The sequence below is a fragment of the Mytilus edulis genome, chromosome 4 (assembly GCF_963676685.1).
Source record: "Mytilus edulis chromosome 4, xbMytEdul2.2, whole genome shotgun sequence".
Taxonomy (NCBI): domain Eukaryota; kingdom Metazoa; phylum Mollusca; class Bivalvia; order Mytilida; family Mytilidae; genus Mytilus; species Mytilus edulis.
In genome coordinates this window covers 30,198,336-30,213,422 of record NC_092347.1, presented here as the reverse complement: position 1 = coordinate 30,213,422, position 15,087 = coordinate 30,198,336, and the positions used below count along the sequence as shown (strand labels likewise).

At 32.8% G+C, this 15,087-nt stretch overlaps 1 protein-coding gene across 1 annotated transcript; it reads left to right on the top strand.

Moving 5' to 3' along the window:
* Window positions 1–7,068: 7,068 nt before the first annotated feature.
* On the top strand, window positions 7,069–8,167 carry LOC139519381 (amphoterin-induced protein 2-like). The gene has a single exon (XM_071311395.1). It carries the CDS (start codon window positions 7,100–7,102, stop codon window positions 8,054–8,056), a length of 957 nt encoding a protein of 318 aa, XP_071167496.1. The 5' UTR covers window positions 7,069–7,099; the 3' UTR covers window positions 8,057–8,167.
* The last annotated feature ends 6,920 nt before the right edge of the window (window positions 8,168–15,087 follow it).

The window sequence follows — 15,087 nt, the reverse complement described above, 5'->3', positions numbered from 1 at the left end:
ATATTGCCAATACCGTTAGATCGTTTTCTGTATTTTTATTTGTAATAAATCATGAATAAAATCGATAATCATTACTGTTATATAAGATCTAGGTAAAGAAGCGGGAAATGTACATGATCAAACGGCATGGTCATCAAAATTACCAAAATTGCTCGGAGCCAACTAATTTTGAATGATTGATACAAAAACGCTTGCGATATTACGATAGAAGACGATATTCATTTGTTTTTACAGTTCCATCGAATTTGAATGGCAATATTTCAAAGTCCGGAGTACGGCGAATATTTTCCCTGATTTTTTATTTCAATTTTTCTTATCAACTGTTCAGTCTTTACATTAACTCATAAGGAAGCTATTAAACCTGATTTGTAATAACATATGAGCAACACGACGGGTGCCACATGTGGAGCAGTATCTGCTTAAATTCCCAGGTTGGAAGAAAAGCTATGAATTTTATTTCGGATGCAAATTAATTTTGGTTAGCGATGTCCCACGATGGGATAAATTATGAAATGATGTTTTAGGCAAATGCTATAGACTCTTTAATATTCAATTTCATGTAAGATTTTACATTACTGGATGTTGACTCTGTGATTGAAACAAAATCAAGGATAATTTGTCCTAGACTACCCCTTAAACAAAAGGGAAATCTAGCATACGATTCGGTCACCCGGCAAACAGGCGATCACCATAAAGATACCACAAATCTTTATGATTGCAACATTCATTCACTTTCTCCTTTATATGTAATACATACAGTTTTGGTTAACCGAGTAGTATAGGAACACTATCAGAGGGAAATTTAGGGGGAAGAGGTCCAATCCCTCTTTGTAGAAAATATCTGGTTGATTATAATTTGAGGGAATCACGTCTCGAGTCGGCCCCCTTTTAATGGCAGTCAATGAGCCCCCTTATGAAAATTTAAGGATCCGCTACGTACTGACTACAACTGACGAATTGCTAATTTGTTGTTTATTTGCTATTGTGACGGTTTCGATTGAAGGTTGATCGACCCAAACCATTCCGTATGTAATTGTTGCACACACTTGTACAGTAAACAATGATTATATACATGTCCCTATCGTTATTTATATTTTTAACCATCAGATTTATTGACGAATACTTATTTGATAACTTAATTGTGTGGCGTGGTCAATTACATCAAAGATTTGTTGGTCAATACATAATCAGTTTAATAATCATCTTTCATCTTGATAAATGTGACAGTTTATACGGTAAATGAGTCACAGTAGAAACCAATAACATTTACAAGTTTCTCACAAGATAGTTTTAATTAAGTATTGACCAACAAGTCTTTGATGTAATTGACCACGCAACACTTGAATCGAAAATAAACATATTACAATTTTAGCATAAAATCTAAATGTTTAATATATATATTTTTTGTGTTGCATATTTGTTTTTCGTTCATTTTTTTTTATACAAATATGGCCGTTAGTTTTCTCGTTTGAATGGTTTTACATTGTCATATCGGGGCCTTTTATAGCCGACTATGAGGTATGGGCTTTGCTCATTGTTGAAGGCCGTACGGTGACCTATAGTTGTTAATGTCTGTGTCATTTTGGTCTATTGTGGACAATTGTCTCATTGGCAATCATATCACATCTTCTTTTATATATACAACTCGTCTAAACATCAACCCAACAATGTTAGATCTGTAAATTTTCCTTTTGCAAATTTTTTGTTCTTCCCTCGCCGGGATTCGAACCCATGCTCACTGAGATATCGTGACACCAAATCGCCTGCACTGTAGCCGTCCCATACATATATATATATGTGGAAATATATATGTGGAATAAACATATATGCATGGTTTTTTTTAATGCATTGTACAATATTCAACAAATCCTTAATTTTAAGCCACTATACAATTTCAGCTATACATTTCGTTTACTGACTACTCATATCACCATTGTTATACCCAATATGTTTAACATATATTGTAAGTTCTCCAAACGTCAATTGGCTCATCGAAGGCTATACTCCAGAAAAGCGTTTCTTCACGTACTCATTAACTCAATAAAGCTGAAACGAATCTTGCGATGTCACCTTACAAATTCACAAGCCAAAACAGTCTGCTTTACTAATCAAGATGAAAGAGGTCGAAAATGTACTCTTGCAGTAGGTTGTAATAGACCAGTGTAATTATATCATAATTCAAGCTCCACAGAAGTGTTTGCCATGGGGTATATTGGTTAAATTGACCCAGTACGTTTGACCGTGCGTCCCTTTGATCATATCAAACTTCCGTCGATATGTTCTCAACAATGACAATGCCTTTTCTTGTTTGACACAATCATGCTATTTCAGATATGTCACTTATCTATTTTGTCTGTTTGCCGCAAACATAATTTTACTCATCAACTAAAAATCAGCGATTCTTTATATTTGGCACCATGCGTTAGTCATCTTCATTAAATATGAAAATTTTAGTTGTTGAATAACTTTTATTTTCTGAGAAACTCGGTTGAAATTATTTCACGTGAATTTCACCTAATATAGTAAAAGAGGATGTGGTATGATTACCAATTAGACAACTCTCCACAAGAGACCAAAGGACACATACATTAACAAGTATAGGTCACTGTACATCCTTCAATAATGAACAAAGTCCATATCACATATTCAGCTATAATAGGCCCCGAAATGACAAGTGTAAAACAATTTAAACGAGAAAACTAACGGCCTAATTAATGTAAAATAAATGTTCGTTTGAAATGTCCTGGTGTAAGATGATTTATATCATACTTTTCTGTACGATTAAAAAAAAGATGGTTCAAATTTCCTCAGACAAGGTTGGTCGAAGATGAATATTCTTATTAAGTCCTTTTCGTTCATATACCTCTTCACGTTGCAAGTACAGATGGGTCATTGGCTTTCACTTTTCAACTTCCTGAAAAAAAAGAAAATAAAACAACACGTTATAAATTTCATGCGTCTGAAGCGCCAGGAATGTTTAAAGCCAAAGATTGAAAACTAACGATGTGTACGTACAGAAACCTTTAAAGAGCTATAAGATGAAATCGACCTGCAAAATAGCCTTAGTCATATAGAGTCAACTTTGCCTGAGGAATTTGAAACTTTAGTTTCTTTACAATCTAAAAATTTACAAACGGACAATTTAAGAATGATTTGTTATAAATCATGTCAGTACCTAAGTATGGACTACTGAGTCGGTGCTACGCTCATGCAGGGACTGATAGTCCAACAGCAGAGGTATCAATACAGTGCTGTAAAAAAACGAAAACACCAAGTTATTTATAATCTCATGCGTCCGAAGCACTTTTCTTGATTTATCTTCATCTGGAACGCTTAAAGCCGGATATTTGTAGCCAAATATGTTTAAGAACCGAAACAGTTGAGCTAAATGAGTTGATGAGACACATTTTAAAAATCGTTATTTTTTGTTGTTTTCTTTTATTATTCTTGATATTTGGAATCAAACTTGTCATATGTAAGTTTTATAGTGTGAAACATTTTCAGTGTGGTCCATTAAATATGCCGAATAATGTGTACTCTTACCGAAAAAAATGACCGATATGATGATCATGTAGACCGAATATAGAAAGTGCCATATAAATTCACATGAAACAGGAGCGGATCCAGGAGGGGGGAGGGGTGTGATTCATAACTAAAAAAAACCAGCACCATCGGCGCTGTGGTCCACACTATTCTATGGCTAATCCAAACTATTTTATAGCTAGTCATTATGCTATTTTCCATTATTTATTCGCTTAATGTTATTTCCAAAATCTTACTTTAAAATTAGTTATTTTATTTCCTAACTTGAAAAGATGAGGAATTTCTCAATATTGATGCATTCTTTTTTATATTTCAATTTAAGAAAGGACACTGATTTTTACATGTTCTTTTTAATAAAGAGTTTCAATTCTTGATTATGACAAGAGTGGAAAAGGAAATCTTTAAAGGCTTAGCATATTTTTTTTATATTAAAGTTTGACTTAAAAAATCAAAGTACTGAAGTACTGAACATCGGATCACCGCAAGTTCTTGTGGATGGTTAAAAGCACTTGTCACAGAAAACAAAATCACATCTTTATACCTGAAACTGAGGTTAATGTACAGATATATATTTTTTTCTGAGACAAGTTTGTGCGTAAATGATGAATAAATGAAAGAGATCCGTTTGCGCCAAAAATGCGTCGTTTTGCGCCACTACTTTTTTCTCCTATGCTACGTTTGCGCCACACGTTTTAAAATTACATGGTATCATTTGCGCCAAAAATAAAACATACGATTGCGCTAATTAGAAGGAAAATGACTTCCCTACTCCTTTATTCGGACTTAGAACCGTCAGTTTACACAGCAAATGTTTCCTTTTCTGAAACACATCTTCTTCTTACTGCTGCTGCATGGGTACTTCCTAATTTAATGTATGTAGTAGCTTCTAACTTCACTTTATTGTCAAAAAACACAAACATTGACGGTCTAATGCATTTTAAGTCATTTCTCTCCAGATGCTCATCTTCATGGTGAAATATCTCCGAACATATGATACTTTTAAAGCCAAAATTAAGAATACATATATATTAACCATTAATATTTATGATAGATAAGTGTACAGGTAAAGAGGCGCAAATGAGTTCAAAATATTGGCGCAAATGAGTTCCGAATATTGGCGCAATTGATACATTTGGAAAGCAAAAGGACTGCTGCCGAATAAATGACATGAAACCGCACCATAATCACTATTATATTGTAGTGATACTCATCAGTATACACTGGTTTGTTGTTATATATTATATTAATATAACAGTTACATGTATTATATATAATTTTCGTCAATTTGTATATCATTCTATTCTACTATTCTAATAATAGTGTATTGCAAGTGCATGGTGGACACTTTTCTGTAAAAATTCGATTTTTCTAAATGATTGGATATGAGGAGGCATTCATATTTTCCCGCAAAAACAATTACAGAGTTACTGGTCCTTGCCGGGATTGTCGCAAAATGTTCTTGAGATTTTAAACACAATTTTTCGGCTCGTGTGCATAGATATTACCAATGATTTTTTAATTATATATATAACTCGTCTAAACATCAACCCAACAATGTTAGATCTGTAAATTTGCTTTCGCACATTTTTTGTTCTTCCCTCGCCGGGAATCAAACCCATGCTACTGTGATATCATAACACCAAATCGCCTGCACTGCAGCCGTCCCGCTAGACCACACGACCACCTTGGCTCTACAATAATAAAGCTTTCAGTGGCCGTGTGTTACCTTTCCTCGTCAGTTTTAATCAAGCGGCGTACTACAGTACATGATATATAAGGCATGGAGATGTTATTGTTACAGATCAGCTCAATCATCTATAGTAAAGGATCCTACAAATTAATGTAAGATACAGTCACAGAAAATAATTATATTTATAAGACTAGTACGTCTGAGTCAGTGACATATATATATATACTAGGGATGTCAAAAGATTTGAAATTGAACACTCGGATACTCGGTCATACTACTCGAGTACTCGCGAGTACTCGGGTGAATCTTAAACGTCTATTGAACAGTTTAGATTTCAGGTGGGATGCAGTGTTTTTCTTTTTACCTTTCATAAACATATTAACGAAAGACAAACATACTACAAACTTAGCTTGATCCCCTCTTTGTTGTGTCAATTAAACAATGAACTACCGATATACATAATGTACACAGCCATGTATCACCATCATTGATGGCGATCCGATGGATTCATCTGTTGTAGAGTTGTCACTGACTCAGACGTACTTATAAATATAATTATTTTCTGTGACTGTATCTTACATTAATTTGTAGGATCCTTTACAATGACTACTTGGTTTAACCAGTCTCGTGAAAGCTCAAATTCACGAATGACATTAACAAAATCACCTCATCACCGGATGATTGCTCGCCATTGGCAACACGATGGGTGTCACTTGTGGAGTAGGATCTGCACATACCCGGGTGTAAACTAGAGATCATCGAACCGTCTCCAAAGAAAAGAAACCCATATACCGTATTCATGGTATTTGGCAAGCTGTAAGAATAACAAAAAGTGAAATAATACAAAAGAGACAGTCAACTTTGTCTCTATCAGCTGTAACAGGGAAACATTCATCTATCACTATAGTTGCAATGATATCTTTTACTATACGTGCAGTTTTATATTTACTTGATCAGCCAGTTAGTTAAAACAAATATCATAAGTTATGTTGTCCCTATAAAACAAAAAATGAAGAAACCTACCTAGTGTTAAAGTGCGTCCCTGCAGCTTAAGGTAAGATATAAATATCCAAATTAGTTTCTCAAGTTTATTAATTATCACGACATTTGGTTAATTAAGAATAGATTACATTAGAAATAAATACGAAAAACCGAAAAACACAAAAGCGCACGCATACAATTATTCTGTAATTTGAAATCCATAAAAATCTAAATTCTATTGTACATCTTAGATGATGGGAAAATATTTTGGTTGTTTGAGGTCAAATAAAGTACCCATTACAAATCGCCACTTGGAAAAATATAAGGCCTATGACATATGAAATGTCATTTTCAACTGCCATTGTCCTGAAAGTGCAGTAAATAATACTTTTAGCCCCCATTAGAAAAATAATTGAAATGTTTTCCTAACAATGCCACTTTAACCCGACTGATATTGGTGACAGAATTCCCCTAACAACACATAATAAAACCAAACATAAATTGAAGGAAGATAGACAACAGTGGCTATGCCAGAAGCACAAAAAAGACATAACCAAGTTGGGTAGCAATTTGCAACTTATATTTGATCAGTTGTTCTTCCAACAATGATCATTGTGCCTTATATAAATATATATCACGATTATTTCATTATGTATCTGAAATATAGAAAATAATTACAAACTTATTTTTTCAATTTATCCTTTTGGCACGGTTACCGCAGGTTGTTCTGTGATATGCTTGGCTATTATTTATATCATGGCCCCTAGCTACACGTAAGTAAAACTTTAAATATCATCGGCACACATCTTAATAGATTGGCTTAAATCAGGTATTAAAGAAGTTAGATTCTAACATTTACATTTTTACTATTGCAGGAACAGCGGAATGTCAAATCGGATGTGTATGCTGCTTCTAGTCCTGATAACTAGTAACTTTTGTGATAAAGCATTGTCACTTTGTGCTGATTCAAATACTTTGAGTCTTAACTTGACCAACAAAAGAATTTCACTATTAGGCGGACCGTTATTTGCAGGCTGTAATCCGGTTGCTTCAGCTATTGATCTCTCATGGAATAACATCACATCACTTGAATTCAATGCTTTTGCTATTTATGATTCTAGCATTCAGAAATATGTTCCGTTCTTTCAGAATTTGCGATCGTTGAACCTAAGTAACAACAGAATTACCAATATCAGTGACAAAGCTCTTACATTTTCTAGGAATCTTCATCTTTTGGATCTGTCAAATAACTCCTTAACTGAACTTAAATCAGGGATTTTCGACAGTATTCCTCTTTTAGAAAGCTTGAAACTATCCCATAATAAAATATCGATCATAGACAATGGCGTGTTTACTTCAAATTTGAGAAATTTAAGACAGGTTGATCTTCAGCATAACCAACTAACCTCGATGGAGATGTGGCCTTACATTATCAAGCCCTCATCAATGCTCTTTATATTTGATGTTCGACACAATATAATAAACAAATTTACCAATAAACTGAATTATACATATGACTTAAAGCCGCCATATAAGACAATGACATACCTTGATTATAATAGATTTACCATCTGGAATGACACCTGGTTTACGCAGTATCACAATCACAAACGCTCCTACCTAAGTGATATGTCAAACTATATCCTTGTGATGTCTTCAAATCCTTGGGTCTGTGATTATCATATGTGTCATCTTGTTTCATCATATCATTCCTTTATACACGGAGATGTTTTGTCAAGATTAATTGTATGTGAGAATCCTCAAGAGCTAAGACGACGACCATTGCATAGCCTTTCTTCACAAGTGCTTCACTGCAACACATCAGTTCCTATTATTGGATAGTGCTCCACTTAAGCAAATGATTGCAAAAAGACGTCTATTTTTGAAACTCAGACTTTTAAACGTTTACTTATAAACATATATTGTTAATGATTGAATACATCATTTTTATTATTTGTTATTATTTGATTTAAACTAGCTTTCAGCAAACTGCGATATCTTTCAGATCGGTACTTTAGCCTTTTTGTTAATTGTTCTTGTGGGCTTTTGTGTCGAGCTGATGAGTCAAGCCCTTTTCAACTGCTTTGTATAGTTTGTTGTTCTTTCGCTCTCTTTATTGGTATAAGAAGTACTAATAGATAAATTCAAACGTTGGAATAGCCAGAAGATACTATATGAAAATGATTCTACTTGTACTATGGTCAAGAGTTGTGTATTGACTAATGTACAAAATATTATTTTTGAGAAATAATTGGCTGTTTATTCAAACTGTGATATGCATCTGTTAATTGCCTTAGTCAAAAGCTATTCTCATTATCATTTTACTGTACTTTGATGAGACGTGTAACTGTTGAATTACACAGGCATTTGTCTCTGAAATTTGTTTTACCTATACACCTTGCTGTGGTATATAGGTATGGTTTCAGAGACAAGTGCCCGTATTTAATCAGTTAAGTACCAATTTAGTGGTTTTATCTATTAAGGTTGCAAGGTAGAGGAAGAGGTTAATTTATTAGATTTTAGTTTGGGTCAACGAAATGTATACGATATTTTTGGTTCACAGTTAGAATCAGAAGAAACACCGACATAGCTAGATTATACAATTAATTAACTTATTACTACCACAACTTGAAATTAATTAGTACTGTAATTTCATTGTTATTAATAAATGGTATATCAGCATTACAAATATAATCTTGAATTCTATCCTAATTCTATCTTATTTTTGGGATTTTATTTTTAGAAATTCATATGTGACGTGACGGCTGTGTATTTTTATGTGCTGGTTTAGGTTGTTTTATGAAATATATCCGTTTTTATTCTGTAATTAGTCACCACTTCGGTTTTACCATGTATATCTATTATATAGTCATTTTATAAAATTTACTGTTTGCAAAAGTATGAATTGTTCTAAATAATGAGGATGTTCTTATCCAAGGCAGACAATTCTAGCCTTATTGGGCACAACTTTTTGAAACTTTTGGTCCCCAGTGCTCTTCAACTTTGAACTTGTTTTGTCTTTCGAACTTTTTCATCTAAGCGTCACTAGTTTAGTCTTGTGTGGACGAAACGCACGTCTGGCGTATTAAATTTTAAACCTGGTACCTTTTGTTAGCTATTATTCGTGTGTTTCTCTATCCTATATGTTCTTCCATTTATTTGTATTGTAGTCCTGTCATGTAATGTTGTCATTTTTATGTTTTATTTAACATTGCCACAAAGCGGGAGGTTTGGCATGCCACAAAACCAAGTTCAACCCATAATTATTTTCTTAAAATGACCTGTACCAAGTCAGGAAAATGGCCATTGTTATATTATAGTTCGTTTCTGTGTGTGTTACATTTTAATGTAGTGTTTCTGTTGTTTCTGTAGTAGATCTCTTATATTTGATGCGTTTCCCTCAGTTTTAGTTTGTAAACCGGATTTTGTTTTTTTTTCTCAATCGATTTATGAATTTCTAACAGCGGTTTACTACTGTTGCCTTTATTATTCAAATCAATTCCATTCTTTGTTCATCGTTCAAATAGTTTTGCATCAGTGTACCTTCTTTATACAAATGACAAAAGTAGCAAGTAAATTCACAAAAATACTGACACGCATAAAATATCAAAAGAAATCAAAAATATATACAGTTCATTTGGTCACATTGACATATACATGTGAAGTATTTAAAACAATATTTCAATGAATATAGATGTTTTGGCTAACATCTACACTCTAGTTTTTGATAAAATCTTCCTATCCTTCCAAGGATTGAAAATTTCACAGAAACATATTGGTGCATGTTCTAGTTTATCTGTTGACGTACTTGATCCACGATATTCCCCCTGTCTTTAATCCTTTATTTGTATTCTGAATAGATTGTCGAGATTTGAATATCAGAAGACTACTGTAAACACAAGTCTGACCTATAGCTATGTAGCGATAGCAATGAAAGATTAAAGTTTCTGTGATATAGATACAATGGATAAGCGTTGATTCTTGAAAAAGAAACCATGAGCCTGCGGGGCGAATGGTTTGTTTTTCATGAATCAACGCTTATCCATTGTATCTATCACTTAAACTATTGTGATAATATCTTTTGAAAATTAACGACTATTCTTAATTAGAAGGTATTGTTAGTGAGTTGAAATAACCATGTAATCGTGTCAAACGATCTATTACAATAAATTAGATATCACAATTAAATGGTTAAAAAATACAAATATATTATAACACAACACGTCTGCCCTGAAAGATCTTCATATCATTAGGCATCCGAATGTTATCTGTTTTTACAAAATAAGACATATTCGAACTTATTTCTATTTGAATTGATCTTAATGGAAATGGAGAATGTGTCAAAGGGACAACAACCCGACAAAAAAACATTATATATAGTGCATATAATAAGTATGTTTCCGAAATTTCTAGCAATAAGCCTAATTCAAGACATATCACGATTTTCTACACAGCTACTTTTGCAAACTTTAAGGTACTATTTCTGTACTAAAAATCTGTAGTACTGGAAATCTACTTTTAATATTCAGTACTATTTTGTTACTTTAAAATTATTGTAATATTTAGGCACCTGTATTTTACAATACTTTATTTGTACTTGAAATCTAGGAACTACAGACTTTTGGTTACTACTGTTACATTTTCAGCATTTTGAATGTTTTTCTATTTCAAATCTCTAAAAAGGTATGATTTTCATGGAATATTGCTATCATAGTTGGTATTATTTCTGTACCAAAATATTAAATACAAATCAAGTACTGTAAAATACAATTACATTAATATTACAATAATTCTAAAGTAAAGAAATAGTACTGAATATTAAAAGTAAATTTCCAGTACTACATATGTTTAGTACAGAAATAGTACCTATGAAAAAGTAGCTGTGTAGCATAGGAGTTTGCGAATTAAAATTTGTAAAATTATGTAGTAAAACAGATGAAATCATATAATATTAGTTTATAAAACAAAAATGGACCAATATTATGCAATCCAGTTTTGTTTTGTTTGAAACATATGGAATAGCCAACCATTATCCGATAATAAACGACCAAAACGCGACAATAACATTCAAAACAAGAACAAAAACTAGAAATCTAGACTATTGGAACAACAAAGAGAATTCAGGGAGTCGAACCTAAACAGCCAAGTCCTTAGCTTTAACTCATTTATCGTACTAACTACTTTTTTTTTTATCTTTATTATATCGTACTAACTACGAAACCTCGTGGCTACCAACTCATACTATACGATTACCTATTATGTATATATAAAGGTAGAAACCATGTGTGTCCGTTGTACCGATGTATATCATATATTAATTTATATATATAAAATATACTTTTAAATCGTAACCAATTGGTAGCCCAGGGGTTTCGTCGATATGTTTATGTCAGTAACAAGCTACACAATTTATGGACGGGTTCGATTCCCAGTGAAGGCATATAGAAATTACAAAAATTAAAGGAAAGTTTTTAAAAATAATCCCATTAGTGAACAGAAATCAGAAAATTAGTCAATTCAAACTTAATGATATTAGGGACACAAAGGAAATAATAGAATATAATCTGGTGAGTCCATTTCAGCGACGGATTTAGGAAGCGTTGATTCTAGAAAAAGAATCCACTGTAAATGAATAGGCTGACGTCACCACAATGGTTTAATTCTGAGTCCACCTATAAACAGTATGGTTGATTCCTAAGTTCAAGTGAAATTGGCCCTACCTCTCTCCCAAATTAACACATACAAATGATACTTTTTTATTGCAGCATGTCAACTTTTTGCACGCGTTTAAAACTTATAGGCTATGCTAATGCAATATAAGTATAACACCGTATTTATCTCGTAAATCAGATTTGGTTTTATGTGAATGCTAACATGCTCAAAAACAATTTACTTTCCTTTCTAAGAACTTTTTATTGGAACACATATTTTCATTTAAAAGACTATTATAAAACGACTAATAGTTCCAAAGCTATATACTGGGTATGAATTATTTACCGAAGGCAAATATTTTCCCTAACTTTCTGTATTATTTGAAACAGATATCTATTCGCTATTCGGACAATAGCAACGTCATTGTCTCCTCGGAAAATAGTTCTATGATTCCTGCCATTCTTTATCTCATAACTCATATTGAGTTTGATGTGAATGCTTACATACTCATTAATACTGATGAGATATCGGAACCGTCTCTTACATTGAATTTTTTCTCTTAAAAACTTCAAGATATGGCATGTTAAAATCCAATCAAATCCACTCAAACTCATAGTGACATAACGTCCTTTTACAAAGAGGTGAGGTCCTTGGTCAGGCAAGAAGTTGAGGCCAAGTTCAAAGTTCTAAATTTGGCTTGTAATTGTAATTCATATTGAATCTTTATACTTATCGACATTATGTTTGTGTCAAATTGTAAGTTATGACATGACACAACGCAAATTCATTTACGTCGAAGTACTCTTTATATTAAATTTAATAGGAGTTTTCCCCTTATCTGCTTATAATATTTTCAAAGAAAACCTCTTGGTAGGATAATTTCTTGACATACACAGTCATCTCAGTACCAGAGTCTATGACAAACGAGACGATTTCTATATTGAAATTATCAATTTCCAAATTATGGATTTCCAAATTATCAATTTACCCCACCTTAGTAGCACTATACCAACTTCACCCGCACATGGGATATACATTTCCCAACTTTTTCGGTATTTAAGAGCTTGCAGCTTCTACTCAGACGTCACACGTGTCTAAGCAGCAAGTTGTTGAATCAGGGTTATTTCGAAGAACTTCTCGTTCTTTATTCTAAAAAAAATATCGGAAGGTACCAATACCTTGTTGATAAATGTTGCGTATCAACTTCACAAATAATACATGTTGGTCTTGAAATATAGATTCTGCGTACTGACTTTGTTTATCATCTTAATACGTGTTATAGTGTTCTTTTATTTGTCTTTATTAATACTTCTTTTACTGTTTTGTCTGTTTTGGTGATATCCATTTGACGTGGCTCTGTGCTTATACATCCTGTCATTGTGTTTTTGGCATAATCTTTCATATTGGGTTGTCAGTGACTTTTTATGTTTCTTTGATACATATGACGTGACTCTGTACTTAAACATTCCGCTATTGTGCTATTGTTCTATTATTATTTTTGTATTCTGGTCTTTCATATTTGCTAATGCTTTGCGTATATGCCCTTTTTTTAATACATAATGATGTGGTTTTTTTTTTAAGAAGAAATACACAATAAAGTGCAATATAGACAAGCGGCAACTTGGAGAAGGAAAAAAAAGGAAAAAAGGATATGCCTAAAGAACTATAGAATATAAAATGTTCATACTTTGAACGACAACATTATTTATATCTCTACCTGTATGAGACGTTTACATTCTGACGTCAAACACACGATTCAATGTTAGAGTCAATGTTGCTCTAGCTACTTGGTCACAGTTCTTAAAGACTTTTAATTTTTACATCCCGTTATTTGCTATTGTAAAACTTGTTTGTTGCTTTTCTGCTTTGTGCTTTGTCTATATGCCTTTTTATGTTTCTTCGTTACATATATGACCTGGCTCTGTACTTATACATCTCGTCATTGTGTTATTGTACTATGGCATATTTGTGTATTCGGGTCTTAAAATTTTGCTAATATGCTTGGTATATATGTCATTTTGTGCTTCTTTGTTACATTTTTTATTTTAGTGATTAAGATTATAACAGCTGTATATTTGACATTTTTACCTATTATGTCTGTGTGTTTGTTCACGCATCGTCGTCAATATAAGGGAATTCGATGCGATTGTCATACAAGTGAGAGGTTTAGCTAGTTATAAATCCGTGTTCAACCCACCATTTTCTACATAAGAAAATGCCTGTTCCAAGTAAGGAATATGACTTTTGTTATCCATTCGTTTGATGTGCTTGAGCTTTTGATTTTGCTATTTGATTAGGGACTTTCCGTTTTGAATTCTCCTCGGAGTTCAGTATTTTTGTGATTTTACTTTAACCATACATATTAGATACTTGAATGATTTGATTTGAAATAATTTAACATCTTAATAGCGCAATGGGAAATTTGTTATTGTATTTTTTTTAATTTCTCATCTAAGACTGAAATTTATGAATTATTGGTTATAGCTTCATACGCGTAAGTTACAATAGACATATGACCTCCCGGTGTCATATGATATTTTACATTACACTGTTGGTTTCGATATATTTTTGCTTGAAAAAAGGGTAATTTTGTCTAAACTTTCTTTAGTGTTTCAACATGGTATATGTGTAGTTCGGCTAAAGTTTAGATCATTAAACCATAACGGTTTCGATGTTTGGAATTATAAAGTACTTAATTTTCCTTTTTTACGATAAAAGGGATATAGTTACGATACTGTTGTCAGGTCATTAAATATTGCATATTTTGGCTTTAATATTGATTCACTTATAGGGTCATTGCATCGGAATTAAACACATTTATTCTAAAACCAGTTGTTGGCATGGCACGGGTTATGTTCTTCTCATATATTTTATGATGGTATAATACTAGACCCCTAACAGGAGGGATTGTGCCTGGTATTCATATGATGAAGACATAATCTTTCAATCAGTTTAATTGAGGTCTGGAGCTGGCATGTCAGTAACTGCTAGTAGTCTGTTGTTATTTATGTATTAATGTCATTTTGTTTATTTTCTTTTGTTTCATATTCTAACATTGGACTCGGACTTCTCTTAAACTGAGTTTTACTGTGCGTTTGTTTTTCTACATTGGCTAGAGGTATAGGGGAAGGGTTGAGATCTAAAAAAAACCATGTTTAACCCCGCTGCAAGTTTGCACCTGTCCCAAGTCTCTGGCCTTTGTTAGTCTAGTATGATTTTAT

What these genes read in the sequence shown, in the direction of transcription:
- LOC139519381 (XM_071311395.1), top strand. Translation starts at nt 7,100, where the DNA reads ATGTCAAATCGGATGTGTATGCTGCTTCTAGTCCTGATAACTAGTAAC.